The sequence below is a fragment of the Alexandromys fortis genome, unplaced genomic scaffold (genome assembly GCF_014885135.2).
Source record: "Alexandromys fortis isolate MF-2015 unplaced genomic scaffold, M_Fortis_MF-2015_v1.1 scaffold_5, whole genome shotgun sequence".
Lineage (NCBI taxonomy): Eukaryota > Metazoa > Chordata > Mammalia > Rodentia > Cricetidae > Alexandromys > Alexandromys fortis.
Genome location: NW_026067924.1, coordinates 2,010,940 through 2,035,055, shown reverse-complemented (window position 1 = coordinate 2,035,055; position 24,116 = coordinate 2,010,940). Strand labels below are relative to the sequence as shown.

Genomic DNA, 24,116 nt, shown 5'->3' with positions numbered 1-24,116 from the left:
CAGATATATGGGTGATGGAAACAAACTCCGGTCGTCTGCAAGAGTAATTGTTCTTCTAATTGCTGAGCCATCTCCGCAGCTATCCGTATAGCTATAACTACATATTTTTATGAGAGAGATGCTTGCTTATAGCCCCAGGCTAGCCTCAAACTTATAGCGGTCTTCCTGCCTCAGCCTCCCAAGTGCTGGGCTTGCTGTGTGCTCAGCTCAGCTGGTAATGGCATGATAGGGATCGTTTTAGAGACTTGGGGAAGATGAGGTGAGCAGGGAGCTAGTCTCTAACTATTTGAGTAGACTTCCTGAATATGATCAAACAAAGTTCATCAAAAACTTTCTGTTGATCTCAACACATCTCACTCTTCATTCAAGTGTCCCATTCTTACTGCTGTGTGTGACCTTCCTTATAGTAATTCTGGACCACATGCATCCTTTCTGACTTGCTCTTGGTGGATGGGAAGCCTGTCTGATGTGAGAGAAAAGGTTTTTCAGGCTGCTTTTTCTATAGCAGGAGATTATCTTGTAAATCTTGGGGAGTAGGTGGTACTCACTTGGACCATGTGGTTCCATCAGCCTCTCTTCCGTGCACATGGTTTCCTGGTTTGAAACGGTAACAGGATTTCTGATGACCAAAGACACGGCCTCAGATGCACTGCTGACGAAGGCGTTGGAAGACTTCCTCGACACTGCGCTGGTAAGGACAGAAGCGCTTGGAGGGGTGATGCTAACAGTGAGGGGCAGGAATCGAAGTGATTGTAAAACTTCCTTCTGTTTTAAGTTTGGATTTAAAGAAGAAATCTTTTGAGAAGTTGGCTTTTTTATAAGATGTGGATTTAAAAAAAAAAAACCTGCCACATTTATGACTAAGTCATTGTATGAAAGAGTAACAGACATTAAAATAGTCAACCAATGACATAGGAAACTGAGAATTCATTTATTTTATATATTCACATATGTTATTTGTTTGAATGTAGGGAATATGCTCATTTTAATGAAGTAACTGATTCTATCAGCCTTCTAATGGATGGTTTCCTTATATATGTCAGTTAGTATCCATGCATTTGTGTCGGAATGTGTGTGCTTTGGAATAACGAGCTGTACTTTTCCTTTTTATCAGATCATTTCCAGGCACAGCAGGAAAGGTACGTATATGAGCAGTTACTAATTGGCTGGCTTTCATCAAGAAATATTTTTTGCACTGATGGTTTAAGTGACAGCAAGGGTGAAATTTAAACACATCTGGATTGAGCAACCACTTGACATAGTCCCACTGCGATGCTGGAAGGTGTTCTGTTGTAAAATGTGTCTCAGTTTTCTGCAATGTATTTTGCTTAGTGGCTCTTGTCACTGCTGTGTGACTTTCCTCTATTCAGGTGATGGAAGGCCGCTCTGTCTTCAAAGCAGCAGGAGTTTAGCTCTGGTTTGGATCTGGTTTCTGCCTAGGTTCACATGCTAGAGACCTGGTTCTGTCAAGCCTCATGAGAAGTAGATCACTGTGGCAGAGCTCTGAGAAGGGGTTTGAGGTTTGGGGCTGGACTAGAACGCATGAGAATGGGAACTAACCACTTAGTTGTAATTAATTGTTAGAAAGAGTTGGCCTGTTGCCTTTTGCTTTCATCCTCTCTGCTTCCCATGTGACTTCTGCACTGGCTGTGTCCCTACCACTGAGACCCATCACCTGCCCAGGCTGACCTTGAACTGTAGCTGTCTCTCAGGCCAGCCTCAGACTTGTATCTTCTTGCCTCATCTTTCTGAGGAACTGGGAACTTAGGGCTATGTCGCCAGGCCTAGCTTCGTTATTTTTGAAAACTTAAATTCTATGTATGTGTGTGTGCTCGTGTGCGTGTGTGTGCACGCATGTGTGTATGTGAATGAATGAATGAATATATCTCAATGTATGTAAGTGTGGGTTCCTACAGAGGCCAAAGGTGACAGATTTCCCTGAAGCTAGAATTACAGGTGGTTTGAGCAATACAAAACTGCCGTGGCTGCTGGGAACCAGGCAGTGGTGGCTCACACCTTTAATCCCAGTATTTGGAAGTCACATATCTTTAATCCCAGCACTAAGGAGGTGGAGACAGGAAGAGATATGACTGGGTGGAGAGAGGAAGTTAAGGCAGGAGGAGACAGGAGTTCATTACATTCGGTTTGCGGATTCGTAGAGCCAGGATCTTGCCTATTTAAGAACTCTAGTGGCTGGCTGCTCTGCTGCTCTGATCTGCCAGCTTTCCTGCCCTAATATCTGACTCTGGGTTTGCATTTAATAAGACTAATTAGGATTGTGATACATTTTCTCTAGCTCCTCTCAAAATGAAAGCATGATGCTTGGCATTTTCGCTAGTTAGTAGGATACATAGTAGACAGGGACAGAATGTTGCTGGCCAGTTGGGCTTTGTTAGAACCTTTGACTCTAATCTGGTGGGCACAGGGCCTGACTGAGCTTCTGCTTGCCTCAGTTTATCTATTCATGCTAGTGTGGCCTGTTTGAATTGAAGACAGCATTTTTATACTTCCCTGTCTCCTACAATTTACAAATTATACTGGGGTAAATGGTATATACTTTGTGATAACTTATATATTGAGATGATACAACTGAACCTACCAAAATTATACTCTGACCTGGGCATTAATTTTTTGTTGTGTTCACTATTTCCACTTACTACCTTAATATAAATCCCAAACTGTAAAAGTTGCTCTTTTAGTTATATACAAAATAGTATTTCTCATTCTGTTTTTTTTTCTGATATATAAATAGCTGTGGAAATGTCTGTGTTATATTAATAAAGATCAACTTATTTAAAAGTTTCTGCTTCAGAGTTAGACCTTATGGCATTTTAGTTTGTATGTTATATATAATATTTGTATTATTATAATGCAATTTCGTATAAACCATGTAAACAGCACAACCCACATGCTGGCTCTTAGAACATTGTCCATTGTGGACAGAAAGTGGCTTAGTTCAGGTTCCAGCACTGACAGTGATGATACCCACACTTTGCTCGGGCTGCTGTTACAGTCCTGTGGGTATTATGTAAGCAATTGTCTTGTAACCTGGGGGCTACCGTGACTGTAGCTGACTGTACGGTGACTGTAGCTGCCTGGCTGTAACCTGCCCCTTGCCTAGACTGTCATTCCTGCATTGGATACTGCTCCCAGCTTGTACTCCTTCCTGCTGCATAGGAGTCGGTTCCGACTCCTTCCAGCGTCCATTTGATGCTTTCACAATTGCGCTTTCAGGGACAATCCAGATGCTGGATTCCTTCATACTCAGTTTAGGATGGCTGGTGGCGGACGGCACCGTGGAGCTCTCCATTCATCAGGAAGTGAGTCGTCACTAGGAGTTAAGAGTTGCCCTGGAAACTCAGAGAAGGCGCGTGCGACTTTTCATTTTGTTTCTTTACCGTGCATGAATCGTCCTTCCGATTCTGAACAGGCGCTGAGTACCCTGAACTGCATTTTGGACGCTGCACCCCGGGAAGAGAGAAGAAAGCTCTCTTCAGCAGAAGGCACGTGCCGTGTTATGTAAGTGACCTCACACTCAGGTGGTGGTGGGAGCCCCAAATCTCTGTACTGTTCTTTATCCTCTGCACGCCCACCTATGCCATTCCTTCCTTTAGCGCGTGCCTTGTGAGCTCACCCATTATCGGGCTGGAAGGGACTGAAGATCAAGGGACAGACTGTGCCAGGCTCTGCTCTTAACCGCGCAGGTTCTCTTTTTTGTTTGTTGTTTTGCCTTTGGCAGTGAATCTGTGGGCCAAAATGTCCTCTCAGCTGGTTACATAACTGTGAACTCCATTGTTGACTTAGGGTAGAATGTCAAGGGGCGTGTGTGTATGTGTGTGTGTGTGTGTATGTATGTAGGTATGTACATGTGTGTGGAGCTCACTGACCCTGGTATTTCTTAAATAAGCTAGGCTGGCTGGCTGAGTCCCAGAAAAACTCCTCCTCCCCAGACTTGGGATTACAAGGTTTTTGGGTTAATAATTAATAGAATAATTCTTTGTGGCTTTTTCAGGAACCCATACCATTATTTTACCCACCTCCCTCTTCTCCTGTATTTTCCTCTCTTCCCTGAGGAGCCCTCGTTCCTCTATTAGACCACTCCTCCCCTTTCTCCTCCCATGGCCTGTATTTCCCTCTCTTCCCCTTACTTCCTATTCCTATACCGTATTTTCTTTATCAGATCACGTGTGCTCTGCTATCCCCTCTATTGCTCCACAACTCTCCTACCCTGGTAATTGTTCCATTTTACTTCCTGGTTTCTGTAGCTACTACAGGCAGTGTGAAGAACGGAAGGAGGAGCTTCCACTACGAGAGGTCATTGAGTGTCTTTCTGGGTTACCTCATATGATCTCTCATAATTCCATTGGTTTGCCTGCAAAGTTCATAATTTAATTTTTACTTACTGTTGAATAGTATTCCATAATGTATAGATACCACATTTTGCTTATCTTTCTTTGGTTGTGGGGCATTTAGGTTGCTTCCATTTCCTAGCTATTGTGACCAGAGCAGCTATGAACATGGCTGACCAAATATCTGTGGAGTACAATATTGAGTCCTTTGGGCCTATGCCAAAGAGTGGTATAGCTGGGTCATGCGGTTGATCTAGTTTAAGCTTTTAGGTTTCTCTACACTGATTTCCATGTTGGCTGCACGAGTTTGCAAGCCTGCCTACAATGAGTGAGAGTTCAGTTTTTACCACACACCCTCCCACCCTTTGTCAGCTCTGCTACTGACCTTTAGCATTCAGACTGTGTAAGATGAAATCTTAAAATCATTTTGATTTGCGTTTTCCTAATTGTTATAGATGATGCACATGTTTTGAGGTATTTCTTAGCCATCCTTTTCTTCTTTTGAGAATTCAGGTCTCATTTTTTGAACGGGTTATCCATTTATTTTTACTTTTTGTTTGTTTGATTTTTGTTTGTTCTTTGTGTATTTTGGATTTTAACCTCTCTTCCAGTCTGTGGACTTTTTCTTTGCCTGGATGACTGCTTTATAAGCTGTGCAGAAGCTTCTCAGTTTCATGAAGCCCCACTTGTCTATTGTTAGTCTTCACTCATGCATATATAGAAAGGACTTCCTGACCAGGACTCTCACACCTGTATCATGGAGGGTTCTATCTATGTTTCCTTTTATCAGGTTCAGTGTTTCTCATTTAGATCTTTGACCCCTTTGGGGTTAGTTTTTGTGCAAGATGCTAGATACAGGGCTAATTTCATTCTTCTTCATATGGACATCCAGTTTTCCCAGCACCATTCATTGAAAACGATTCCCTTTTTTCCGACTTACGTTTTTAGCATCTTAGTTAAGTATTGTCTAGAGTGAAAGGTGAATTACTAGTGTTGGCTTCTATTTATTTTGTTCCATTGGTCTACATGGCTCTTTCTGTGCTTGCATCATGTTGCTTTTACTCCTTTATTTCTGTAGCATAGCTTAAAATCGGAAATTGTAATCCTTCCAGCAGGGTCCTTTGTACTTGTTTTGGCTACCTGGGATCTTTTATGTTTTTATTTTATGATAGTTGTTTTTTCCTATTTCTGTGAAGCAGGAAATAAAGAGTTTGATTGGGATTCCATTGGATATGTAAATAGCTCTTGGTAGAACGGTCATTTCCACAATGTTAATTCTACCAGTCCTTGAGCACGGGGTGGCCTCCCATTTTCTAGTCTGTTTATTTCCTTCCTCCGAAGTCTACAGTTTCACCGTAGAGGTCCTTCACTTCCTTGGCTCAGTTTTATTTCTAGATATTTTCTTTGAGGCTATTGTGAACGGGAGTGTGCTCACGATCTCCTTTTTTTTTTTTTTTTTTTTTTTTTTTTTTTTTTTTGATTTTTCGAGACAGGGTTTCTCCGTAGCTTTTGGTTCCTGTCCTGGAACTAGCTCTTGTAGACCAGGCTGGCCTCGAGCTCACAGAGATCTGCCTGCCTCTGCCTCCCGAGTGCTGGGATTAAAGGCGTGCGCCACCACCACCCGCACAATCTCCTTCTTGTATGTTTATTGTTGGCATATAAAAAGCTATTGATTTCTACAAATTGGTCCTGTATTTTGCTATATTTCTGAATTTTCATATCATCTCTAAAAGTTTTGGGATAGAGCATTTGGAATCTCTCATTGCCATCTGCAAATAGGGATAGTTTGACTTCTTTCTCTATTTGTACCCCTTCAGTTTCCTTCTCTTGCCTTCTTGCTTTAACTAGTACTTTGACTAGTTGAAAAGGAGTGGGGATAGCAGGCATCCCTGTCTTGTTCCTGACTTCGGTTGGATTGTTTTGACCTTTCCCTCATTGAGGATAATGCTGGCTGTAGGTTTTTCATATTTTTAGGTATGTTTCTTCTAGCCTTATGTTCCCTAGGACTCTCATCACGAAGGCATGTTGAATTTTGTCAAAGGCTCTTTGTGTTATCTATTGATACAGCCATGTGATTTTTGTCTCTAGCTTCATTTGTGTGGGTTATTACATTTATTGACTTGATTATGTTGAACCATCGATGCAGTTCATCGATAGAACTTGTTCACAGTGTATACTCTTTTTGATATATGTCTGTATCCTCACTGCAAGTATTTTATTGGTTATTTTTGAATCTATCTTCATTAGGAATGTTGGCCTATAGTTTCCCTTGTGTGTGTCTACTTTATTTTGGTATTAGAGAGATACTGACTTTGTAGAAGGAGTCTGTATGTTCTTCTGTTTCAATTGTCTCAAATAGTTAACAAGAACTGGTTGTAGATTTTCTTTGAATGTCTTTATAATTCTGCTGTGAGTTCATATAGCCATGGACTTTTTTTTTTCTGGAAGGCTTTTTATTGCTGTTTCAAACTCCTCATTTGTTATGGATCTGTTTAGATTATTAATTCATTCTTGGTTTAATATTGATGGTTTGGCTGAATCTAGAAAAACGTTTGTTTCTTTTAGATTTTTTTCAGCTTAACAAAGTAAATTTTAAAAACACTCCCCTATAATATTATAAATTTCTTTGGTGTCTCTCTGTTCATTTCTGATTCTGTGACTAGAGTTCTCTTTTGGTAGTTGGACCAAGGGTATGTCAATCTTGTTTATCTTCTCCAAGAACCAGCGCTTAGATTTGTTGATTATTTATGTATTATTGTCTTTGTTTCTATTTTATTGATTTCTGCTCTCTGATTTTTATTATTACTGTAGACTAAATTTAGATTTGTTCTTTCCCCCTACTTTTCAAGTTGCATAATTAAGTCACTTATTAGTGTTTTTTCTAATATTTTAATGTAGGCACTTAAGAGATATAATGTTTTCCTCATTATATCTTTCAAGGTGTTCCAGAGGTTTCGCCGTGTTGTGTTTTCATTTAGTTCCAGGAAGTTCTTTTCTTCTTGACTTCTTCTTTCACCCATTCATTGTTTAGTAATAAGTTGGCAGATCTCCATAAGGTTGTGTATTTACTAGCACTTTTTTTGCTATCAATTTTAATTTTTATTGTATTGTGTTGAGACACAGGATACAGAAAGTGATTTCAATTGTTTTTAATATGTAAAGATTTGTTTTGAGCCCAGACAGGAATGGGGTAGATGTCTGAGTGGAAAAGTTACATATGACACTGGAGAGCTCTGTGGTTTGATGGATTCATAGCTAGGCCACTGGCCCAGGTCTGTAGCTCTTTTGTAAGGAAGGCAGGCAAGGCCCCTAGGCTAGTGGGTTGTGGGACCTATGCTAACCCTGGTGCCTTGTGAAAAAGGCATGGATAAGGAGGTCGGGGTACCCACCAGGCTAGAACATGGAAGAGGACATGAGATGTTTGGGCATAGAGTAAGGTGGTAGAGACAGTGCAAAGGGTCCTGCGTGGGTGGATGCAGGTAAGGCAGGTCCTAGTGGGAGCTCTCAGTTGGCTGCATGTTAGAGGGGGTGGGACTATGAAGAGCTGGGAGTGTCCGACCCCATAGAAGCCTAGAGTTTGATTGCTGTTCAGACTTGAAAAGGATGGCCAGACTAGGTTGCATCACTAGCTGTGGGACCCTAGCTAGGTATGGTGAATTCAGGAAAACTATGGGGTGGTGAGGGCAACTTACCAGGCTAGACCCTAGAGGAGAATGTGGATGTCTGTTTTTTTTTTTGTTTGTTTTTTAAATATTTATTTATTATGTATATAATATTCTGTCTGTGTGTATATCTGCAGGCCAGAAGAGGGCACCAGACCTCATTACAGATGGTTGTGAGCCACCATGTGGTTGCCGGGTATTGAACTCAGGACCTTTGGAAGATCAGGCAATGCTCTTAACCTCTGAGCCATCTCTCCAGCCCTTTTTTTTTTTTTTTTCTTAATGTGGCTTCTGTAGCTAGAACTCGGGGCCCTACGCTTGTGAGGGCCTTCACTGCTTAAGCTTTCTCCCAACCCCACAAGACATCTTTATTCTTTAAAATGAGTATTTTGCCAAGTGTGGTGGAGTACCCTTGACATCCCAGTCACTCAGACCGAGACAGGATCATCAGGGTAAGGCTGGCTTGGGCTTAAACAGTGAAATGGTCTCAAAGCACCAAGGGCTGCGGATACAGCTGAGTGATGCACCTACTTAGCATGCACAAAGCCTTAGGCTGAGCCTCAGTACCACCTGGCCCTGCTCCAATACACAAAGAGTGTCAGATACTAAGGAAAACCGTGTGTTTTAGTTTTTGGTGGACACACTAGAGTGGATGGATACACACTAGCACTCTGGAGGAGGATCTAAGATTACAGTGTAACAGCAATGTAAAATGTATTTGCTTTCTTTCTTCATGTTTCAATATTCAGTTAGTCAGTTGAGTATTGCATCAGCTTTGTCGTAGGAGAAGCACAGGACCAAAGGTCTAAGCCCCATCAAGTTCAAGCTGTATGTATGATGAGTACTCCCGTGGGCTGCTGATTGGTGAAAGGAAACAACTAGAAGTGGCTCATGCCTGTACAGGCTGAGGCAGGGGGATTGCTCTGAGTTCAAGGTTAGACCCCCATTGTGTGTGTGTGGGGGGGGAACCTTCCTACCTCAATTCCAAAAAAAAAAAAAAAAAAAAAACCCTAAGAAACGTCAAATTTTAGAAGCAGATCATACAATGGACTCTCAGATTTTAGGAAGCTAAATTTACTTCATGAAAGAGAAAATGGAATCTCAAACATACAGTAACTTCTAGCTTCTTTGAAAATGCATATCAGGGGATTGGAGAAATGGCTCAGTTGTTAGAGCTGACTCATCTTCAGAGGACCCAGGTTCAGTTCCCACCACCCACATAGTGGCTCACAACTGTCTGTAACTCCAGTTCAATGGTATCCAACAGCATCACATAGACATTCATACATTTAAAATAAAATAAAAATAATTATTTAAAAAAACTTTAAAAGTGCATATTTGTCACCAATATATAAACTTGAAGAAAATTCTCATTGAAAGGTATTTATATGCACATTGTGAAAATTCGGATACTGAATTCAAAAATATATATCTTGGTTTTAGTTAAGGTAAGGCTTTACCTCTTGATGTTCATCTTAGTAAAATGTGGTTTATGTAAATGTTTCAGGAAAGAATTGGCAAGGACAATCTTGACCGTGGGAGGTAAGAAGTGTTTAAAAATTTAAATGCCTAAACTATTGGACACTAGAGGATGTATGAGGATTAAATTCCATCTGAAGATAGGAAATTAAGGTTTTGTTTTTACTTCTGAGAGATTCTGGCCTGCTGGAAAATCATGATAACTAATGGACACCTAGCCAACCTGTCAACATTTTAACATCTCACTACATGGGCGTCAGTGAAAATTCTTTCAAGTAAAAGCCATCAGAGTCACCGAGAAAGCCCTCCATGCCATGTCCCCTCTTCCTTTGACTCAAGAGTTATTTCCATTCTCAAACATAATTTTTATCTGTATAAGAGTTACACGATTGTTTTATAGATTTAAAGACAGTGTGTGACTCTCAGCACATCAGTCCATCTGATTACATCCCTCTTTTCACCTTTACATGAATCGAGGATGGGGATATGGATGCAGCTTAGCTGCTAGAGTGCTTGCCTACATGCACAAAGCTCTGGGTTTGAGCCCTAACTCCCCATAAGCCAGTGTGGTGGCATGTCTGTACTCAGTGTCTGGGAGGTGTGGGGGCTGGGAGAATCAGGAGTTCATGGTTATCCTTGACTGCATTATTAGGGATTGAGCTCAGCACCTTGTACATACTATACAAGCAACCATTCTACCACTGAACAATATTCCCAGCACTTAAAAATAGTATTTTAAAGATGTTCTCCATATGAAACCTATTCATATTTTCCCCTAGCCATCCTTGAGTATACTTTGGATGGTCATAATGACTCTGAATGCATTAGACCAAGTGACTTATTTTCTGTCTACTGTGTTTTGACTCTCTAGATTATAACCAGCAGGTTGCTCTATCCGAGGCATTGTGTAGAATGACCGCCAGAACACTGAGGAATGAGCTTGCTCTTCAGTGGTTTGACGATGCAGTCCTGGCTGAAGCTTTCAAAGAAATTAGGAACCGGGATTTTGAGACGGTGAGAATTCTGGTCCTAAGAGTCTCTGTCTGTAGTGAGGATCCTCTCAGCACTTTCCTGAGTTTTATGCTTAGGGGAAAATTTAATTTTCTTAAGGATGAAAAGAAATTCATTGTGTACATTTATGTGTGAAGGAATGTGTGTGAGGGCAAGAGCTGTTGGAAGCCAGAAGATGGTGCTGGACCACCTGCCTCTGGAGTTACAGGCAGTTGTGAGCCACCTGCCAGAGGCACTGGGGACCACAATAGGATGATCTGCAAAAGCAACACATGTTCTTAATCACTGAGTCACCTTCCCAGTCCCTCACTGTTTGAAGTATGATCAGATTGCAATCCTTAACTTTCGGTTCCCCCATATCAGAGAAACAATTTGAAGGTGGCATAAAAAATATTCAGGGACCACATGGGAAGATGAGCTTCCTTAGAAGAAACAGATCAAGAAGACAAACTGTATTTGATGGGTCCAGGCAAGGAAAACAATGAGAGCAGGTGGAGATCTTGAATGGCCCTTGAATGTAGGGATACAAGTGGAGAAGAAAGAGCAAAGAATTGGAGCCTTGAATAGAGAAGCTCTGACCGCAGCAGGTGGCTGGCACTGGCATTTGTGGTAAGGATCATAAAGTGGTTATGCTGGGTGCCATCCAGCCGCTGCAGTTTTGTCTTGTGAAGTCTTAGCTTACTGTGATCGTTCCTAAAGGAGCACAAAATAGCTTTCAACTTTGTTGTGTATCTGGCTTCTCCTACAATTGCTAATATATTTCCTTTCTTTCTTTTTTTTTTTTTTGTTTTTTCGAGACAGGGTTTCTCCTTAGCTTCGGAGCCTGTCATCCTGGTACTAGCTCCTATAGACCAGCCTGGCCTCAAACTCACAGAGATCCGCCTGCCTCTGCCTCCCGAGTGCTGGGATTAAAGGCGTGTGCCACCACCGCCTGGTGCTAATATATTTCCTTTATTCTTTTCAAAATATCTTTAAATTAGGGTTAGAGTCTCAGCAAAAAGTAAAATTCATCTCAAGTGTTCATTTTAATGAAGCCTTCTAATTAAAAGCCCTGTGTAATCAGGATTATTCCATGATTCGCATTGTACTAAATTTGAACCTTTGTATTGTGTATCTTAGAGTCTAAGACTGGCAATATGCACAGAAGGTATTTAGCCAGATGTGGTATGTTCTAAATGGGAAGGTTATGATTCCAACCTCTTTTGGCCAACTTGAGTTTGAATTCTACCTCAAATTAGAGTTCCACCTTCCTGACTTAGGTGATATTTGCATAGATATAGACAAGGTCATGGACTAGCGACATCTTAGATTTTCACTTGTGAAGTGGGAATAAATTCCACTTTAAAATGAGGAGTTTCTTAGCATTATTATTGCTGTGATGAATCACTGTGGCCAAAAGTAAAGCAACTTGGACAAGAAAGAAAGGGGTTATTTGTCTTACATGTCCTGAATCACAGCCCATTGAGGGGAGCCAAGGCGAGAACTCAAACTAAGCAGGAATCTGGAGGTAGAAGCTGATGCAGAGGCCATGGAAGGCTTCTGCTTACTGGCTTGTTCCTTAAGGCTTGCTCAGTTAACCTTTTTATAGCACCTAGTACCACTAGCCCAGGGGGTGGTACCACCAAAAAGTGGCCTGGGTCCTTCCACATCAATCACTTAATAAGAAAATGCCCTGCAGATTTGCCTCTAAAATATTCGGGAGACATGTGGGAAGATAAATATAGGATTTTTTTTTAGAGGAAACTGAGCCAGGAGACAAACTGGAAAATTTGATGGGTCTTATGGAAGCAATTTCTCAACAGAGGAGTCCCTTGTCTAAGATGTCTTCAGCTTGTATCAACTTCATATAAAACTAGCCAGAGCAAGCAGAATTCACCGAGAGGAATCGAGAGTGCCAGGGATGATGTGGCCAAGCAGATGCTCCCTTATCTGCCTCTGCAAATGGTGAAAATAGAGTAATTCTCTTGTTTTCAAAACCATCTCTCCAACTACCTCGCAGCCCATCAGCTTCTCTTTTGAACTGATTTTTAGAAGAAAGCCTAATGCTGCTCATGTCTATTTAGGGCTAAAGATAGCTCTGAAGTGTGAGAAACAGTCCACTACTACAGCCAGTGTCTGGAAACAAAAATGAAGATCAATCTGGACCCGTGTCTCGTCGCCCTTAGAATGTCAGGGCAATGTATTCAGTGCCTTGGTGACTGTTGCTTAGGAGAATCCTAGAGGTAGTTCTTAGAGTGTATGGCACAGATGACCTACACAGGAGAAGCACGGGAACTATGCACACATGAATTCACCCAAAGTTAATATGGCTTATGCTAGGCAGGTATTAGGAAAGCGTGTGCTAGATCAGCTCGTCAAATCCTGGACTCAATTCAAGAGGGAGATCTATTTTTCTTGCTCATTTTCTTTTGCCCAAATGAGTCTATCATGTCCTTGACTTTGGAGACCTGGGTATTCTTCATCTGAGCAGGCAATGCTGGGGGTGCAAGGAAGGGCACTTACAGCTGTCTCCTTGAGCACAAAGCATTGCTAACGTAAATGAATCTTTGTGAAGATTTAGGGTTGCTTAGGAAAGTAGTCAAGATAGTGCGCTTTTGAATTAAAGGCTTGTATTGCTTATTTTAGGACTGTCGCCAGTTTCTCAATTTCCTGAACAACCGACTCGGAGATGAGAGAAGGTAACGTGTATCTTATTGGCTAGCTGCAATCCAATACTGATTTTTGTAAAAAAAAAAAAAGTCTGGGATCTTTTTAATTTTAAGAGCATATAGGACCAACATTTTACTGATAGAACTAAGTGCTTTAATTGATTAGAAATTTAGGAAGAGCCTGGTGTAGTGGTTCACATTATAATCCTAGCACACAGAAGACTGAAGTGAGTGGGGTTTTCTCGTTAACTTTTTTCTCCAATTTGTTTACTTTATGTGCATGAGCATTTTACTTCTGTGTATGTATAGGAGATGTGTGCCTGGAGGGCATCAAATCTCCTGGAATTGGAGTTATAGACAGTTGTGAGCCACAGTGCGGGTGTTGGGAACTGAGCCCAGGTCCTCTGTAAGAGCAGCAAGTGCTCTCAGCCATTGAGCCATCTCTCCAATCCTAAGAGTTCCTGGATTTTTTTGAAGAATAATTTTGGAAAGACTAAAGGTGCTTGAGGATAGGCATATCACAGACAGGTAAGTCTTTGAGACAATATTTTCTAAGTTTACTTTGTTCTTTAGAATTTGGACCAAGTAAATTTTTCTGAAATGAATGCTAATAACCCTGACTTGTTTTTGTTTTTGTTTTTCGAGACAGGGTTTCTCAGTGTAGCTTTGGAGCCTGTCCTGGAACTAGCTCTTGTAGACCAGGCTGGCCTTGAACTCACAGAGATCGCAGGTCTCTGCCTCCCTTATCTGCTCTTAAGTGCTGGGATTAAAGGCGTGTACCACCACCACCCAGCTCATAACCCTGATTTATAAACTGCCTGCTGGAGAGATGAAATCTCCTCAGAGTGGATCTCTGCTTGCAGAGTTACAGCCCTCTGGTGTCCTGTGTAGACAATATTTCATAGTTGCAAAAACTTATAAGACATCTGCAGTTCATTTTGAGTTTTAATTGTGAGATGTTTTGCAGGGTCTACTCATTCCCATGCTTGGCGGCTTTTGCTGATGAGCAGGAGGTAGGCCTGTCTGTCTGCCTGTCTGTCTGTCTGCCTGTCTACCTCTTCTCTTTCTCTAAAGAGTCTTAAGGGCAGTGTGAATGAAACACTATTAGGTTTTCATGGTTAGGTCAGACCCATTGCTAGTACTTTAAAGGGCCATTTACATTGTCTAGAAAGCATCTGGCGGGGGGATTAGAGGCATTGCTAGTGGAGCCTCTGGACAGATGCCTATGGGGAGTCGGGAACATCTACTCTTTCTAGAACACCACATTGCTTGAAATCCTCGATTTTTATTCTATGCATTTATTTTGTGATAATAAAAATAAAAGTAATTTGAGCTCGAGTGTTAGCTGATCTCTAACTGATGGTCAGCTGGGCACCAAATTGTCAGTCATTGCTCACAGTATCTTTTTTTGCTAGAACTTTCCATCTCTTTTCAGGGTGGTTTACTACTGTTTTAGCACAAAACAGATCCCCCTGCTACCTCCATGAATTCACCAAGAAAAAAAATAGTGTGGATAGAGCCGTGTGACACATTTAAGTATCTATGAAATATTGAGGACAATAGAGCTTCCCAGGAATGGAGTGTGAGACAGATCCGCTTTCTGATTCGCAGAGGCTTCTTATAATAGGAACTGCATGTTCCTAATTTAAATTGCACCCTTTGACATGAGATTCCTGTGTAACTTCTGAAATTCTCCCACAGTTGAGAAAACCAGCAGATGAAAAACTAGAGGAATTTTGGATTGATTTCAATCTAGGAAGCCGGAGTGTGACTTTTTATATAGATAATGAAGAGGTAAGGGACTCATTCATTCCCCAGGAGCCCTAAGTGGTGAGGAATTCTTCGTATAAATACTATGATGCAGTCATGATTTTTACTCTTTTTCTCAAGAGTGTTTTGTGGGAGCCAGTGCACCTTCCGAAGGAAGCAGTGCTCGGGTTCAGCGTAACAGGTAAGATGATGCTGTAAACGTCTTCCCTCGGAGCTTCCAGCGCCGCTTCTGCTGATGTTACAGCATTCAGTTAACCCTAGAGCAGATTTTGATCCCATTCTTATTTGGCATCTTCTTTCCTAATTCTTTATTTTTAAAAGATTTCTTATTTTATTTATATGGTTGTGTCTGTCTGTGTCCAGGAACACGTGCATGTGTACGGGTGCCCAGAGACCAGAAGAGGGTATCAGATCTTCTGGAGATGGAGTTAGAGGTTAGAAGTATTTGTGAGCCACCTGATGTGGGTGCCGGGGAACTGAACTAGGGTCCTTTGGAAGAATAGAGTGAGCTTTTCATCCCTGAGCCATCTTTCCAGGCTCAGAAAAGAGGCTTCCCTGAGTGGGAACTGAACCCATCCCGAGGAGACCAGAATGCCAAATCCTATGCACCAGACCATCAGGGAGAGTTTAAAATTTTCTACTAACCTTATTAAATCAGATAGTGGATTAGTCTCAATTTACAATTTAACTGACTCTTTGAAAGATATTAACACATAATTAATATAAAATGGTGTGTTATTGTATTTCACTTTTTTCTATTGAATGTCCTTATCTGTGTTAAATATTTATTTATTTATTTATTTATTAAAGATTTCTGTCTCTTCCCCACCCTGTGTTAAATCTTTACAGTCTGCTGTAGGTGCTTCACTAGCAGGTCATGGTGGTTTGTATGAGCCATTGGTTTCAAGTGGGCTGCCATCTTGATAGCCAGGTGGAGGCTGGTCAATCTCTCCTTTCTTTTGACTGTGGTAGGCAGGAGGCTCTTGGGTTTGCCTACTCTTTCATGAGCTTCCTGCTCTTTCATGATCTTTTATGACTTTTCTGTTCTCTAATTCTACCTAGTTTGTACTTGTCGTGTTTATTTTTTCCTGGAGACTGAATTTTAGGTTTAAGTTATTTTTCAGTCTTGAAATTGATTGCTTATTTTCCAGTAGGATCGAGGAAGGGGCTGGCCTGAGACCCGGACATACGGGCGGGTGCTTCCGTTTCTTCTCTTTAAGAGGTGTCTACTGAAATGGATATTGGCATATTGAAAACTGAATTTTAAGATTATGTGGAATTTCAGAGAGAGAGAATTTTGCTTAATATTTTTTAAACTAAAATACCTGTTGTATAACAAAAATTCTCTCATAAGAACATTGAATAGTGTCATTCAAAATGACATTTCTTTACCAATTAGACAAGATCAAATAATCACTCTTAAGTCACATGTTTTGTGTATATGTAGATAAAAATTTTGAAGTCATTTCTATTTAATATGACTTCATCTTCTCATTGCAGACAATTCTGGACAGTTGACAACAGCTTGCATCATACTGATGCACCTGATATAACGCATCTTTTGTTTTTGTTAGAAAATAATAGGATGAAGATGTTCACCATTTACCTGAAGGAGCCGATTATTATCAACAAGAAAGAAGCAAAGACGATAGAAATCCACTTCGACAGGCAACTTGACATATCACGAGCTTCACTTCGAGCTTTGAGAGGGGACAAACAGGTGGCAGCTCTTTCTCTCTCTCTCTCTCTCTCTCTCTCTCTCTCTCTCTCTCCCTCCCTCCCTCCCTCCCTCCCTCTATCATTCACTGTGTTTGATTTTTTGAAAGAGTTTCTCTATGTTGCCCTAGCTACCCTGGAACTCACCTTGTAGATCAGGCTGGCCTTGAACTCATGGAGATCTGCTTGCCTCTCTCCCTCCCAAGTGCTGGGGTTAAAGGCCTGTGCTGCCATGCCCAGCCTCGTCCCCTTTGATTATTTGAAAATGTGTTCTCACATCTCTTGAGTCTCCATGTTGGGCTTAGATGTAGCCTTTGGTCAAGAAGAAGACTTGAGAGTTTTAGGTTCTAATCCCAACTCTTCTTCTTGTGGCCCTGTCTTAAATATGTAGGACACAGAGTTCTTCCTGCCTCCAAATGCATGGTTGCATCTCCCGTGGATAGTGTTGCGGCTTGTTTGGGGTGTTCTCATGTCCTCACCACATTCCTGAGGAGACCTGCCAGGCTGTTTGACCCTTCCTCCTGGCCCTGGAGGAATTCAACAGGGGTTTCCCCCACTCTGTACTGGTCTTTTCTGATAGAAATGCCTGCACCTGCCCTGGGATTCTATGGTCTCCATCTTGACCCCACTTCTTCCTAAGCACACGTAAGGGTGTTTTTCCACCTCGGAAGTGGGCAAGGTGAAGAAACTTGTGACCAAAGGACAGACAGTAACAGACAGAAAGGGACTGAATGGGAAGGCCCAGAGGACAGGCAAACAAAATGAGGAAGGGAATCTTGGATGGCTTCCTTTTGCTTTGAGTTATATATTAGAACATCTTATTATAGCAGTAAAATGCTCCGCAGATATAGTTTCCAGAGCTCTTCAGAAGGGCGATGAGGTGAAAGGCAATTACCCACTTGGGAAAAAGCCTTTTCTATGTTGTTACACCACAAATTAGCCTGGTGTTCTAAGTTTGCCTTTGCTAGCGAGGACCATCAAAACCACACTCATTTCCCCATTTCTCAGTGTGAATAAGATGGTTTTGCTGAAGAGAACCAGAGTCTGCATGGGACAGAGTCACAGTTCCTGGAGTCCCGGTGAGGAAATGGAGGCTGGGAGGACCATGCGGGTCCTCACTGCAGACTCTCACTGGGAGAGAGCCATATCTCTGAGGAAGCATGGATTAAGTCACCCCAGAGCTTAGGACAACTTGAGCCAGAAGAACAGAGGAAGGTCTTACAGCCCAGGAGGCAGCGGGCTTGAAGCTCTGCCTATGTGCCCAGCCCTGGCTCCTGAAGGCCATGCTCTCAGAACTGCACCGGGGAAGAGGGATTCTAGCATCCAATATTTGAAGAGTGCCTTCAATGGTAGATGACTGGTGTGTTAAGACCACAAGAGTGACAAGAATGGAGTGACAGAGAGCCAGAGCTGGTCCTAGAAGGCGGTGGTTGAAGGATGGGTGGGTGTGGGAGACAGTAAGCCAGAAAGAGCAATGTACAAAAGAAGATGTCAGATACTCGGCTCCTTGATTTATCAACAGGCTGGGGACTAAGCTTTAAACCTCCCCCCCCCCCCCAAGATAACTGCTTTGAAATGTTATGTGGCCTTGGCTTTCATTTCAGATTCCTGTTTTGGTAAAAGTCTCCCCTGGCCTTGAAAAAGATGATGATAAGATTCCTAGTAGCCCCAAACAAGAAGCAGGTATGCCAAGAGAATTCTGACTCTTTCCCTGAGGAAGCGTGAGGCTGCCTTGGAAGAGGGCCTCACACCCTGAGGTCACGTGGCAGCATCCCATGAAGAGCCGAGCACAGCCTAGAAGCTCCTACTCCATCTGCCAATGTCCTCTTTGGGCACACAGCTGGAAATGACCAAAAAGAAAGGATGCTAGGGGTGGCGGGAGGTGGGACTCTGCAGGGCCCTGCCTACTGGCACAAAGCCTCTTCTCTTGAATTTCCACGTCAAGGGCTTTAGCTTTGGATTTGAGATTTGAGGCACAATGTCATTACCAGCTCTTACCACAAGGTGGCAATATACCAGAGCCGCGCTTGCCTGGCGAGTAAGGGCAGAGTGCCAGCTTGGCCCATGGAAGGTTATCGTTTAAATGTTCTTTTTCTTATTGAATACAGAGCACGCAGAAGAATCAACAGCCCTGCCAGGGTTCGTGAATGATGAAGATGACCGTTGCATCATAACTCGCAGCTTGAATGTTCAATCAGAGCTTGCTGTGAGTAAAGGGAGCTGGGAAAAGGTGGGGAAGTTGTGGCCCGCAGGATAGAGAAGCACTTCCTTTCTTGAATGAGAGCCCGTTTTCTCTTCAGTAGCTGTCTGCCATTCATTTGTCTGCCTCCCTTTTCATATTGCTTTCATCCCTCGCGCTGAACATGGCTGTCTCATGAAACGCCTGCCTGGACGGGTCTCTGCCTTGTCCCCTCATTTGGGATCTGGAGGAAAATGTCCGCATATTAATGGAGGGAGGAGCCTCGTGCTGAGGGTCAGATGTGGTTTCCCTCTCTAGCTGGGGGCACATGGACATGTTGATTCATGCTGGTCTTCCTGGGGGGGGGCGGTATCCATCAATCAAGGTATTCTAGTTAAGGTTTCTATTGCTGTGATGAAACACCACGGCCAAAGCAACTCGAGGAAAGGTGTTATTTGGTTTACACATCCCTAGCACTGTTTATCACTGAAGGAAGTCAGGGCAGGAACCTGGAAGTAGGAGCTGATGCAGAGGCCATGGAGGAGTGCTGCTTACTGGCTTGCTCCTCATATCTTGCTCAGCCTGCTTTCTTATAGAACTCAGGACCCCCAGCCCAGGGATGGCACGGCCCACAATGGGCTGGGCCCTCCACCATCAATCACTAATTAAGAAAATGCCCTGCAGGCTTGCCTGTCGCCTGATCTCATGGAAGCATTACCTCAGCTGAGGGTCCCTCCCTCTCAGATGACTCTAGATTCTGCCAAGTTGACATAAAACTAGCCAGCGCAGAAGGTGACATCTAGCTCCGGCCTTCTTAGGATTTAAAAATGGGCACTAAGTTATAGATTGGCTAGGGCAAGATGGGTTGGCGTGTTGTTGCACAATTGGCCGATTGGGTCATAATGAGGCTGGAAGAAAGGATTTGGGGTGTTTTCTCTCTAGGGAAATAATGAATGTCTGAGGGCATAGACGCATTTAGCTTGACTTGTCAAACTTTTCAGAATGAAGACAAGGAGCAAATTCTTACCTGGTACATCATATGTGTCCAGGTTCATGTGCAAATTTAAAAATTAAACAGTATTACAGAAGACCCTCGTGGCTTATTTAAGCATTTATTCCTTGTTTCCTTATGTGAACACATAGTACAGAGGTGTGACTGAGAATGATGCCAGGATTTTCATGTTTAACCACCAGAGATTAGATTAGTCTTTCAAATTGTCGGGTTTTTTTTGGGGGGGGGTTCCAGACGGGGTTTCTCTCTAGCTCTGGAGCCTGTCCTAGAACTTGCTGTGTAGACCAGGCTGGCCTTGAACTCAGCCTGCCTCTGCCTCCCAAGTGCTCGGATTAAAGGCATGTGCCACCACCGCCTGGCAAATTGTTACCTCTTAAAGTCACCATTTAGGTGTCTTGGGAAGGTGAATCCCTTGCCTCTAGTGTGAAGTTCCTGGAGACACCCTGTAGTCCTTCCTCCAGACTGTGGCATACCGTGGTCATCTTTGAGAGTGGCAAGTCCTTGCTTGTCATTTGGAAGTGAACGTTTAGGAACAACAGAGGCACTGGGAGCCAAGTTGTGCTCAGCTGTTCTTCAGAGGTGGAGTGGGTCCCAAAGGCTGAAGACTGAGCCTCCCTGATACCACAGTAACTTCTTTTTTTCTTGCCGCAGACACATTCAGAAGACCGTTCCCCTGAAACACTAAAACCACAGGACCCCAAACCAGGTACAGAGAGTCTTCTCCACCATCACTGAGTGATTTCTCTAAAGGTTTGCCCAAGATGCCTAAAGTCATTTTATTTTTTAACTTTTGGCCCTTAGAAATTACTTCAAAACATGAGCATTCTTCACACGTGCAGGAATCACCAGTTCAGACTCGGGCTTCTCAATCAGATGATGCGAAGTAAGTGGCTGCCATTTTTTTTACATATTTATTTTGTTCTTGAATTGCCATAGTAACCGTCCACATTGATGCTTCCGAGCCTGTGTGTATCTGTAGTAAGTGCATGCGTATGGAGACATTGTGATGCATCCATCCATGTGTCAGCTCATGTTCATGGGATGAAGGGTGGGTTTCTTCCATACATGTACCAACTGTGTAATGATGAACGGGTAGTTCTTGACATATTCATCTTAAGCATTCATCAACTCTGTGGAGTGAGAGCGGTCTGCAGCCTCTTGTTATTTCGAAATGGAAAGAGTATTACTGACTGTAGCTACCCTTATGTGATGCCAACACCAGGACCATTCCTCAGGTCTAGGTGTAATTATGGACCAATTGCACGCCACGGCACCCTCTCACCTAGATCCGGGTGACCACCATTTTATGCCCCCCTGTATAGGTTGGACTATGCGGATCCCACATGACAATGATGTCATGCAGATCTTGTTCTTGTCTTTGTTCATCTGGTTTATTTCATTTAGCCGAATAATGTCCTCCAGTGTTAACCCCTGTTGAGAATTTCAGGATTTTATTTTTGGTGACTGATACATGTTCCAGCATATATATGTGCCATATCTCCTTATCTGTTCATCTCTTGGTGAACATTTAGGCTGGTTCTCCACCTTGGCTCTTGTAGAACTACAGACCACACAGATGTTGCTCATATGAGTACCACATGCTAGCAGTTTAGTTTTCCATTTCCCCTAACCAATGCCATCTAAGCTTCACGTGAAGTTTTTTGTAGAACGGTCTGGACTGTGTCTGGACTGTGTCGGCAAACTCCCTTGTCCTTCAGGACCCTGCAAGCGGACCTTCTTCAGCAATGTGCTTTCTGCTGAATTTTAGATTAAACTCAAGATCAGTGTACAAAACTCAGGCTTCTGATTGAAACACAAAGCAGAACTTTATGTAACAGCATATGATATACTTAAGTATTAATTTGCAGGGTACTATTAGGTCACAGCCATTAAAGGATTACTCAGAGCACAATGAGAGATCTAAGTGGGTGGAGAGATACTGTGCTTAACAGAAGGACCCTTTATTTGAGAGATGTCAATTCTTTTCAAATTGGGTCTACATAGTTAATATAACCTCCAGTTTTAATATCAAATTAGTGATCCATTTCTCTATTCCTTGTGGAAACTTAAAAATCTTGGGGCAATGAAAACGGTTTTCACAAAGGAGCAAAGTGACAGGGCTTCCACACTATCTGCTCTCCAGATTTACTAGAAGCTTCCTTAGCCAATGGATAGAGGATGGTGTTGCCATAAAGATCTGGAAATAAAATAGCAGAGGGCCAAGGAAGGGTTTGCAAGTATATGAATTGTTGGCATATGATGAAAATGCAGAGGTTATTCAGTGGAGAAAGACAGAATTGTCTATAAAAAATGTGAAAACAACAATATATTTATGCAAGAAAATAAATGACCTCCAAATCTTCACTGTGTAAAATTTAACTAAACATGAGTCATAACCTTATATATAAAACTTACTTGGTCTGGGCAGTGGTGGTGCATGCTGTTAGTCCCAGCACTTGAGATATGCAGAACAAAGCAGATTTCTGTAGGTCTGAGGCCAGCCTCGCCTATGGGGCAAGTTCCAGGACAGACACCAAAAGCTACACAGAGAATCCCTGTTCCAAAAAAACAAAAATCAAACCAACCAACCAACAAACAAAAACTTTAAACAACAACAAAACAAAACAAACAAAAACTTACTTGGAACAAATATGTGACTTTATCATGGGACCGTTTTGAAGATACCAAACCAAAAACAGCCTATAAAAAATGAACCTGTTGTAGAATATGATTTTAAGGTGTGTTACTTTTGTTTATGCTGTGGGACATTTGTTTAACGATGTAAAGATGTGTTATTTTTGTTTATGTGGCATTTGTTTAACTCTGTGAAGCTGTGATTCTTTGCCTGTCTAAAACACCTGATGGTCTAATAAAGAACAGAACGGCCAATAATGAGGCAGGAGCAAGGATAGGTGGGGTTGGCAGGCAGAGAGGATAAACAGAAGAATGCTGGAAGAAGAGAAGGAACAATATAGAAAAAGGAGGAGGATGCCAGGGGCCAGCCACCCAGCCAGTCGCGGAGTAAGAGTAAAGACAGACAGCGGCGGGGAAAGGAAACAGCCCAGAGGCAAAAGGTAGTCAGGATAATTTAAGAAAAGCTGGCTAGCAACAAGCCAAGCTAAGGCCAGGCATTTATAAGAGAAAGTCTCCAATTTATTTGGGAGCTGGGTGGTAGGCCCCCGAAGACAAAAAAAAAAAAAAAAAGGGAGGAAAGAGTAAAAATCAAACAACAACATGAACTGATAAACCAGACTTCATCAAGATAAAGCAAGCCCATAACATTGTTAGAAAAGATCAGCCATAGCCTTGTTGAAAATATGTGTAAACATTTGCATCTGGCCTTGTAGTTAAAATTTTCAGGGGAAAAGACGCAAACCAATGAAAGCACAGGCAAAAGATTTAAACAAGTTCTGTCCCGAAGGAAAACACAGAGGTGGCAGGTGACTGTGAGAACTACTCACTGTTGCTGGTTACGAGGGGAACGTGCGTCAGAGGACGGCCCGTGGTCAGGATGGCTAATCTTAGACCTGCTGTCTGTACTTCATGACAGTGTGCAGAGAGGGCAGGACTCTCGAGCCTGCTGGGAGTTTTAACGTATTGAGCATATACCTAGGCTCTGGCCCATTTGTCCAGTCTTGTGTATTTGCCAAGATGTCTGTCAGCATACGTCCACAAAGGCAAGGTGTCATGGCAGCTTTGTTTAGGACAACCATCAACTAGAAACCATTCAGATGCTCCTCAGTGGGTGACTAGATGAACATGTTTTGGCAAAGATAAATATCCCCCATTCATATACCTGGGAGAAGAAATTTGGGGGGCTTAGACTTTGGAATGTGTGTGTATCTTGGGAGTGAGACTAAAATTTGTCCTTTCCATGCCTGATGCCATGGGATGATGTTGATTTTTGTACGGTGTTTGAGTGCACCTGCACGTCACTGACCCATCGCACTAGGGCAAGTGTGGAGTTTTCCGCGGGTGTCACCTTATTTGAACTCAGGATGTTTTGGACGTTGGCATTTGGAGTTTTCTGATTTGGAACAGTCAACTTGCATATCAATGTCAGATTTCGCAATTCCTTTGGATAGAAACCTAAAAGCGAGACTGGAAGCTCATGGAGTAGTTCTGTCTTTATTTCTGTTGCATCGTATTATTTCCGTAGACGCTGCCACCAACAGTCCACACAAGTCCCAGTCACCCCTCAACAGCTTATGTTAGTAGCCTGGATATCTGACAAGAGGTTACTTACTGTTATGTATAAACAAGAAACTTATGGAATTTAATAATAATAAT

The 24,116-nt window shown here is 42.4% G+C and overlaps 1 protein-coding gene across 2 annotated transcripts in view; it reads left to right on the top strand.

Moving 5' to 3' along the window:
* Nucleotides 1–558: 558 nt before the first annotated feature.
* Sycp2l (synaptonemal complex protein 2 like) overlaps nt 559–24,116 on the top strand; it is a 49,826-nt gene continuing 26,268 nt past the window's right edge. For both annotated transcript variants that reach the window (XM_050142255.1, XM_050142254.1), the window contains exons 1-15: nt 559–691; nt 1,115–1,139; nt 3,235–3,320; nt 3,431–3,519; nt 9,519–9,553; nt 10,362–10,504; nt 13,127–13,179; nt 14,117–14,162; nt 14,851–14,943; nt 15,040–15,100; nt 16,494–16,639; nt 18,240–18,318; nt 18,744–18,841; nt 20,478–20,532; nt 20,628–20,709. In XM_050142255.1, coding sequence (XP_049998212.1) covers nt 587–691; nt 1,115–1,139; nt 3,235–3,320; nt 3,431–3,519; nt 9,519–9,553; nt 10,362–10,504; nt 13,127–13,179; nt 14,117–14,162; nt 14,851–14,943; nt 15,040–15,100; nt 16,494–16,639; nt 18,240–18,318; nt 18,744–18,841; nt 20,478–20,532; nt 20,628–20,709 — 1,196 coding nt within the window. In that variant the 5' untranslated portion in view covers nt 559–586. The remainder of the gene's footprint in view (nt 692–1,114; nt 1,140–3,234; nt 3,321–3,430; nt 3,520–9,518; nt 9,554–10,361; nt 10,505–13,126; nt 13,180–14,116; nt 14,163–14,850; nt 14,944–15,039; nt 15,101–16,493; nt 16,640–18,239; nt 18,319–18,743; nt 18,842–20,477; nt 20,533–20,627; nt 20,710–24,116) is intronic.